Source organism: Leuciscus leuciscus (genome assembly GCF_965113295.1).
Source record: "Leuciscus leuciscus genome assembly, chromosome: 19".
Taxonomy (NCBI): Eukaryota; Metazoa; Chordata; class Actinopteri; order Cypriniformes; family Leuciscidae; genus Leuciscus; species Leuciscus leuciscus.
The window spans coordinates 28,251,552-28,261,220 of NC_138743.1; the positions used below are offsets into that span (position 1 = coordinate 28,251,552).

Genomic DNA, 9,669 nt, shown 5'->3' on the forward strand with positions numbered 1-9,669 from the left:
ATTGCTCATTGTTGGTCAATGTTAGTTAATGCATTAACTGTTGTTATCTAACGGGACCTTATTGTAAAGTGTTACCACAATTTTTTATAGTTTTAGCTTACAATAACAAAACTGCAAAGGAAGTGAAGAAATGTCGGTGTGTGTTTTTCTTAATTGAAAAATATGAGATTATAACAGAGCATAATGGAGGACCACACTGCTATTATTCATCACACTGATTAGAGTAGAATCTCTTAGAAACACTAGACAAGGCGAGAGAGGAAGAGAGCTCTGGAAAGAGCTAGAGAAAGACTATATGGAAGAAAGAGATGGCACTATAGCAGGAGAAACAGATGGCAGTCTTCGATAATGCATAGCACTTAGCACAGAATGACAGAGGACCTCAGATTTGTATCTCATATAGTTTGTGTTTGCGGTGATTTGTTTTCCCACAGACTGAAATGTGTGTTTGTGTGCACATAATGGTGTGTGCATGCAGGGGTAGACATATGTGTGAGTGTGGATGTGCCTCGGGGCAAATCTGTGCTGGAAGGACTGCTGAATGCGTGTGTGTGTTTGAGCTCCTGAGTGGAGCGTTATTAATGCGATTCTTCCACATCCTTGATGTGCCAGTAAACCAAAAAGACTTTGCGCTGGCCTGTGTACTTTTTTTCGCCCACCCCACAGGCGCACATACACAAATTCTTTTCTTTGCCCTTACAAAAGCACATTAACATTCACACCCATGCCCACACTTTCGCAAACACGCACGCATATTTGGCCTTTTGGATTACTTGCACCCAACCCTCTGGACAACTGGACAAGCAGATCACACACACACACACACACTCTAAATGCTGTCTTTCTCAGTACAGGCTGTCAGTCTGTTTAATCAGTAGTTTAGCACTCCTCTCTTCTGTCCAAGTGCGAGAACACAGTGCGTCTCTGTACTGACGGCTGTAGTGGAGATGGATGACTGCGCCGATATTAAAGCCCTCCTCTGCTCTGTGGAGACAATTTTAAGTCCCTGCTGAGTGTTAAATAGCCAAGTTGTTTTATTCCTGTGCACGATTCAGATCGAACAACTTAGAGACTTAGAGACTGTGCTTGTGCTTGTGCATTTTTTTAATTCCAATTCAAGTTGACTAACCGTATTCTGTACATTTGTAGTCCACTTATAATGTTGGATTGTTGCACCAAAAGTAATCATAAGTTAGTTTTTTTTATGACAATGTCCAACCCTTATAATTAAAGCTTGCACGACAAAAAGATGCACAATACCGATTATACCGACACTACCGTCTATTTTAACGATCTAAGCGCATGGTCTAAAGCGCCGGGCGCAAGTTCAGTTAGGGCTTATCCGAATCCACTTTTGCTAGTTTAACGACGGGAAAAATGGTCGGCGCGCCAGGCGCATGGTCTAAAAGGGTTGTCCCTATTCTCTTAATGAGTAATGGGTGTGTTTTGGGATTTACGTGCGTTAAACCAATCAGAGACTCATCTCCCATTCCCTTTAAATGCCAGTTGCGCTGGCGCCATAGCGGATTCGCTATTTACATGACGGAATTTGATAGTGGAAAGACCGAAACGCGTCTCCAGAGCGCAGACGGAACTGCTTGTGCGCGAGGTAAAGTACGATAGGGCCCATCATGTTATCTGCGGATACTGATAAGTTTGATTTTCTTAAAGGGGACCTATTATGCAAAATTCACTTTGAACATAAATGTGTCGGCAGTGTGTGTACACAACCACGCTATAATGGTAAAAATCTAACCATAAATCAGCTCTAAATTCAACGAGACATTTTCTTCACACACAGTATGAGTTATAGTCTGACATGTTTTTCCGCCCCCTTTTGATTGACAGGATATAATTGGCCTTGATCATCGGCTGTTTTTAAACAATTGGCCAATAGTAAAAGTAATTGCTTTTATCGGCCTATACCGATTATTGGCCGATACATCGGTGCATATCTAAAGCTGTGCATTAAAATTGTTAAAAAAAATTTGGTAACACTTTACAATAAGATCTTTACCATTCATTAACTAATGAAAAGCATTAAGCATGTATTGTTGTTACAGTATTTATTAATCTCTGTTAGCATTAGTTAATAAAAAAAATAACTCTTCATGTTAGCTCAGGTCCATTTAATAATATTAACAGATATAACTTTTTTTATTTTAATAATGTATTAGTAAATGCTGTACAAGTAATCATTGTTAGTACTTATTTCATTACTGGATGAATCAGCGTTTTTTATTTCATTTATTTATTTATAAAACACAAATAAAAACAACAATAGTTGACCACTGTGCTGTTCAGAAGATACACGTTTTTTTACTTACTATTTATTTTTTATTTTTTTACATCTTATGATTGGCTGATTCAATGACAAATACATTTTTAACACACTTGTCCCAACCTAGTGGCGTAACAATGTAATAATACAATTGTTATTTGAAGTGCCAAGTTACTTTCAAAAGGTGATTTGCTCTATTTTGATCTCTACCGTAGACATCAGTGTTTATATCTGAACTTGTAAACTTTTATCCCAGTACTTCTGTGATAATTTAAATATTTATAACAGAAATAACCATACTGTGATGCTGAAAAGACTGTTTGTGAAGCTGTTTCGTACATATACATGACAACTGCTTTCTCTGGGTCAGCGGCAGCGCCACGTGCAGATCTGAATATTCCAGTGGGATTTTTGTCACAGGAGAATCGTTGTCAATTAGGAATTAGATCGTGTGGCTGTTTGAATCAATTTACAAGGGTTTAAGTACGCACAAAAGGAAATTCTAGGAAATGTTTTTAAATGTTATTCTGACTGAGAACAATTTATCCATGCATATGTAAAAAAAAAAGTATAATAATAAAATAAATTCTAAAAATAAATAGATAAACTCTCTAAAACAAACATGCACTTTTTTTTTCATTTTGAAATTTAGCTTTAAAATGGGACACTTTTTTTTTGTCACTGTGCCTTTAAGACTTCCATGTAAATGCCTTCTACTCATGTAAGATTGTTTAAATTTGCTGTTGGGTGTGATATAGTTGGCTCTGCCTCATCGTTCAGTGACAACCTCTTTGCAAAGCCTGCATTGCATTGTGACAGGTTCACAAAACAATTCACTCTGAAATGTGCTGCACAAACTGTGAAGGTCAGATGGAAACGATCAGGGATGTTGTTAAAAATAAGCTTCAAATGCTTGTTTCTAACATTAGGATCCTTCTGTCTATGCAGGGACACAGGTGTTACAGTACAGCACATGAGTAAACTTCCTGCACCTCCTAGATACGAAGTAGTATTTTGAACTTGTGCATATTTTTACATGCTCATGGCAATGACGACACAACCCTGAAGATTTCAGGATGAGCCATTTTTGCACCTTATTTTTAATAAACAATCTGAGTGGACTGGGGAGGGAGCTTTGCATTTGAAGTGTTACATAGTTCACTAAAGTTTTTTTGCTTCATAAGAACATGAATATTTCTGTTTTCAATTTCTTGTGTGGGTATCTGGTTTGTGATGTAGGAAATCATTTGTGTTTTGTATCAGATGTTGAGGACGTGCTCCTTACCAGACCTCAGTAAAGTGTTCAGTGTTGCTGCAGAAACTGAAGGTGCTGTCGTTCCTAACAACAACCTGGAGATTGAGGATCTGGAGGATAAAGCGGATGAGCAGTCTGAACCTGAGGAGTAAGACGCACACACAACTTAATGCATGTGTACCTACTCACATAAACACACCCTCACTTATGACTGTCTCTGTCTCAGTGTGTATGAGGATGAAGATTTGAGGGAGCTCAGAGCATCTATGGAGAGGCTTCTCCAGGAGCAGCACAGTGAAGATGATGATGATGATGAAGAGGAGGACGATGGTGGTGGATCCAATGGCAGCCCGGCCGATGAAGAGGCAGCTGTTCTTAATGGGCTGGCTAGTGCTGTTGATGACAAATGCAGTCCAGAGGAGGAGTGTTTTAATAAAATGGCTGAGGAAGAGGATGATGTTAGCCATGGTGAGGAAGAGCCAGGAGGGCCAGTTACTAATGGAATGGATGATGAGGAAGATGAAGAGCAGAACAGCAGTGAAGGCCAGCTCAATGAGGAGTGGCAGTCGGGTAATGCAATCACAACTGCATCCACCATAAACAACTACATCTGTGTATCCACGAATAGAGCACAAAGGCTGAACGACTAACTTTATCCGGAAACACAGAGTAACAGCTTGACGCAACCACTGATATAATACAACGGCTAACTATATCCGTTTAAACAGCACAACAGCTAGATATAACCGCTAATAGAGCAATACAGCTAGACACAACAGCTAACCATATCTGCTAAAACAGCACAACAGCTAACAATATCTGCTAAAACAGCACAACAGCTAACAATATCCACTAAATCAACATGATAGCTAAGAGTATCTGATAAAACAACTCAACAGCTAACCTTATCCTCTAAAGCAGCACAGCAGCTAACTATATCTGTTAAAACAGCACAACAGCTAGATACAACTGCTAACACAGCTCAATGACTAGACACAACAGCTAATCATATCCACTAAAACAGCATAACAGCTAACCATATACTCTAAAACCACACAACTGCTAACACAGCTCAATGACTAGACACAACAGCTAACCATATCCTATAAAACAGCATAACAGCTAACCATATACTCTAAAACCACACAACTGCTAACACAGCTCAATGACTAGACACAACAGCTAATCATATCCACTAAAACAGCACAACAGCTAACAATATCTGCTAAAACCACACAACAGCTAACTAGATCTGTTCAAACAGCTCAACAGCTAGACACAACTGCTAATCATATCCTATAAAACAGCACAACAGCTAACCATAGCCTCTAAAACCACACAACTGCTAGATACAAACACTAACACATAACAACAGCTTACCTTATTCACTAAAACAGTACAATAACTTGACATAACTAACACAGCACAGCAGTGAAAACAGCATACCAGCCAAATGCATCCGCAAAAGTAGGACAACGGCTGACAACATCTTCAAATGCAACTCAAACACAACACAACACCTAACCACATCTATGAACACATTACAGATGTTGACCCCATCCACAAACACAACTATGTCCATAAAAACTCTGAACAATTGCTGACTGCATTCACAAACACAATAGAACTGCACCCTAAATACGCCACAATCAAATATCACGTTCAAAACTTTGTTGCTAAGCACACTAGAAATGAAAACAAATATTTATTGAGCTAATATTGTTCTGGTTAATTAAATCTGGTGATTGATTGACTTTGTATGACTACAGTGTGTGGAGTGACACTGGCAAATAACACTTTCAATACTGACATAGGTCAGCATAGTATCAGCCAATGTTCCACAACAGTACATTCTCACTGTGTGAACTTAGTGATAGATTATAGCATGTCTTTATTCCTATGCATGGGTATGAGTGCAGATGGCAGCGAGGAAGAAGACGATGAAGACCTAGAGCAACAGGACAGCATCTTCAGTCGTCTGGAGGAGCTGCGGTTCCATCTAGAGCAGGCCATGGGCTTTGAGAACTTCATCCAAGCCTACAACAAGATCAAGGTCTGAGTTCCTCCGTTTTGCATTAAATGTCAACTCTCACCAAGTCTCCAGTGAGATTCCGTGGTTTTGTGCCCAGTTGAATGCATTGCGGAAATTCTGCATATCTAAGAGGTCTTTAGTGGTCAAACGCCACCAATAACAATGCAGCCATGTACTTCTGAGATGAGGACACTCATCTAAATTTTGTTTTTAGCCTTGGGGTTCGTTCTGGGAATTAGATACAGATGTTATCCTTAACCTTTAAGAATGTTAAATGTGCTTCCTTATGATGCTTTTTATGTATGGTTTGTCACACTGGAAGTGTAATAAACTGCAGTAATTTGCTGCAATTTTTGCTGCCAGTTGCAAAAACAAAACAAAAAACTCAAAATGACCTTAGAATTCTTAACTGAAATGGTTGGTTCACCTAAAAATGAAAATGCTGTCATCATTTACTCACCCTCATATTGCATATGATTTTCTGTGGATTGGATATTGTTTGGACCCAAGTGTTCTTCAAAATACCCTGTTTTTTTTTTGTTTTTTTTTGCCTTGGAAGAAATGAAGTGTTACAAATTTGTAGCAACATGAAAGTGAGCAAATGATGAAAGAATTTCATCTTTGGGTGGATTATCCCTTTAAGGACTTTAATCGGTTTGCATGACTTTATCCAGTATTAGATTGTTATTTGTATGAATTTTCTTTGTTTATTTAGGCGATTCATGAGGATGAAGATGAGAACATTGCAATGGGCTCCAGCATGGTGCAAAGCATTCTGGGAACTGAGCACCAGCACTTGTATCCTAAAATCCTCCATTTGGTGATGGCAGATGGAGCTTATCAGGAAGGTAGTGTTTACACACATTCTCTCTCTCTGATCCATTCATGTATACCGTTTCATGATCTGATGTTCTTACATATGCACTTGTTAATTCAGTCGGATGTTTGCAGAAATAGAGCAATATTACAAGGATGGGTGTAGAAGAGGGCAATTATGTCATTTAGTGCCGTAATTCAGGCACTTTAGAGACGCATAAACACACATTCATAAAGAGACACATTGACTGTTTTTTATTCAGACAGTCTGTCTGAATGTGTACACCTTTTATGTATACCTTCCCCAGTTATTTTTTCACAATATAGAAATAAAAAAAATATTAAAAATGAAATGCATATAAATTATAAATATAATTTGTTATTATTATGAATAATAATGTCATATATCAGGGTTTGAGCTAAACTCTGCAGGACAGTGACCCTGCAGGACCGAAGTTGTATTATATGTTTATTAAATTATTGCTATCACTAACAAAATCTTTTTTTATTAGTAATAACAATACTAACACAATATACATATGTGTACAGGTATGTGAGCGTCTACCTCACCCAGTTATTATTATTCCCTAGACCCGATGCAAGACAATAATATCAAAAAGAATATATAAATTGATAATAATAATAATAATAGTAGTAGTAGTAATAGTAAAAACACTATACACATATGTAAACAAAATAAAAAAATTTGCTCATTTCTGATCTTAATGCATGTGGTTCTTTCACTAGTCCAAACAGATTGAGTTCATATAAGCAGTGCCTGCTCGTACAGCAGATGTTTGCGGCACAAGATGCGCTGAATAAGTCTCTGAGCAGTTCCAGGGCATTCGGGTCAGGTCACATCATTTGGGTTAAGGCGCATACATGTGTCTGCTTGTGTATGTAGCAGCCTCTGATTGATGTGAGGGTATTCCTGGCATTTACACTATGCGTTCAGGGCTAACTCCAGATTATGGACTTTAATGTGACCTCTGACATCAGGAATATAGCCTGGAAGTTTTCTTCTCATAAGTGAGTTGACTATCCTATAACAGTTCCTCTGTTTCTTTCTCTTCTGCCCCTCTCTTTTGCTCTCTCTCAGATAATGATGAATAGAAGTTATTCATCCGTCCCGTTGGCAGCCTTGGACAATCTGCTGGCAGGCTGAAGTGTTCCCATGATGCACTCTGACAGGCCGAGGAGGTGCTATGGGGGAAGGGGGGAGTGAGAGAGAGGGGGGAAAGGGGAAATGGGCCACTCAAGCATGGGCAGTTTAGAGTCCACGGTTGACTGTAGTTCTACTTCCATATCCCAAGTAACTGAAGCACTTCTCTGTAAATTTTGTGCATATAAATGTGCTGTGGATAATTATATTTAACCAAAGCGTAGCCGAGTGTTAGCAGGCGAGAAGTAATAAGTCTCAGACAGAGATGTACATGTGTGTCCTCCTAGCTGATGACAGACTGCATGTGAAAACGCTGCTCCTGCTGTATTCACGACAGCTGAATCCATGGAAACTGCTTTTTAAGGCTCTAGACTGGCCAGGGAGGTCTAGTACAGGGGTCAGAGGTCAATTATCTGCCCAATATCAGGTGCTTGCACACAACAGGCAGCGGGTTTTAACCAGCTGTCTACCTCAGACAACAGAACTTATAGTCTCAAAATACCAGTCTTCTCAAACTTTCTGAACCTTTTTTTATACTTTTTACATGTTTTCATAACATGCTCAAATATTATTTAGCCTCTTTTAAGATTTCTTACTGGTGAATCTTAAAGCATTATTTCAGGACTTGACATAACTGTTATTTAGGGAGAGTTACTATGCATATAAAGTGCACTAACACTTGTTTATTAACGAGATAGTTCACCCTTAAAATCGGTCATAATTTACTCACCCTCATGTCATTTCACACCTGTATGACTTTCTTTCTTAAAAGAAGGTATTCTGAAGAATGCTTAAACTGCTTTTCTCCATAGAATGAATTTTAATTCTGGGTGAACTATCCCTTTAAGAGCTTTTGTTAATGCTGTGCGGATGCTTTGCATGTTGTACGCAGATGCACCTCCAGCAGGGTGTGTTGAGATGGCCTCTTTGTTTTAGTTGCTGGCAGAATGTGGTCATTGAAAGTGTACAGAAAACTGTTAAATAAGTTGCAAGCATTGCTGTTTGATTGCATGTCAGGATATATATATCTTTGTACTGAAATAAACTTGTTTTGTTTTTTTTCAAAGAATGTGCCTGTGTGTGGGTATTTGGCAATAAAACACTTCGCTTTGGATGTGAAACAGCTGAGCTAAAATCAGTTGCCAATATCTGTTTTCAGTTATCTAGATTTCTTCACCCATCCTCAGCCTGATTAGTCTGGTGAGCTGTCAGTCAGCAGCAACCGTTCAGCTGTCACAAGAATTGGCAGGAAGCATGTAGGGGTTTCCCCTTATCACAGAACACCCGTGCATTCTCAGACAACCACAAACTGTTGTGGGTGTGTGTGTGTGTGTGGAAGTTGCGTCTTTGCCGGATATCTTGAGTCACATAGTGTTTGCTTTCATTAAATCAAGCCTTTCTGAATTAATTTATGTGTATTCTGACCAAGATAATTGTATTATCAAATTCTTTTGTGGATGTATACTACTGTTTAAAAGTTTGAGGTCAGAAAGAAATGAATACGTTTATTCAGTAAGGATGCATAAAACTAAAGTGACCAAAAGTGACAAGTATTGCGGTTATGGCCATAGATGGGGTATTCAGGGCCCCGGTGCAGGTTGTTGCTTTGGGCCCCTACAGTCGTCACCACCTTTCGCCAGCCCTTACTACGGTTTCCACAAAAAATATTAGGCAGCACAACTGTTTTCAACATTGATAATATCAATAAATGTTTCTTGAGTTTCTCATATTAGAACGGTTTCTGAAGGATCATGTGACACTGAAGACTGGAGTAATGATGCTGAAAATTCAGCTTTGCCATCACAGGAATAAATTACATTTATTTCAATTCTAATTTCAAATGGAAAACTGTTTTTTAATAAATGCAGCCTTGAGAGACTTCTTTCAAAAATAGTAGTAGTATTGGTAAATGACTTTATCTTTGAGGATAAAAGTATACTAGCAAAATATCAGATGATGACTAAAATATAAATATAATAAGCATTTTGCCCCGAACTACCAGCAAACACTTTCTGTGATATCAATTAGCCTCACTCTGTTTTGTGCTTTGTATGTTTTTTTTTATATCCATTGTCAGTTAATTATGCCTCTTTGATGGCTCTGCGCTATGCAAATACAGCTAC

General features: G+C 38.5%; 1 protein-coding gene across 4 annotated transcripts in view; it reads left to right on the forward strand.

The window, feature by feature from the left end:
* nek1 (NIMA-related kinase 1) overlaps positions 1–8,615 on the forward strand; it is a 28,212-nt gene extending 19,597 nt beyond the window's left edge. For all 4 annotated transcript variants that reach the window (XM_082147536.1, XM_082147537.1, XM_082147539.1 and 1 more), the window contains 5 exons: positions 3,545–3,684; positions 3,763–4,106; positions 5,456–5,589; positions 6,284–6,416; positions 7,484–8,615. In XM_082147536.1, the coding sequence (XP_082003662.1) occupies positions 3,545–3,684; positions 3,763–4,106; positions 5,456–5,589; positions 6,284–6,416; positions 7,484–7,497 (765 nt within the window). In that variant the 3' untranslated portion in view covers positions 7,498–8,615. The remainder of the gene's footprint in view (positions 1–3,544; positions 3,685–3,762; positions 4,107–5,455; positions 5,590–6,283; positions 6,417–7,483) is intronic.
* Positions 8,616–9,669: the final 1,054 nt, after the last annotated feature.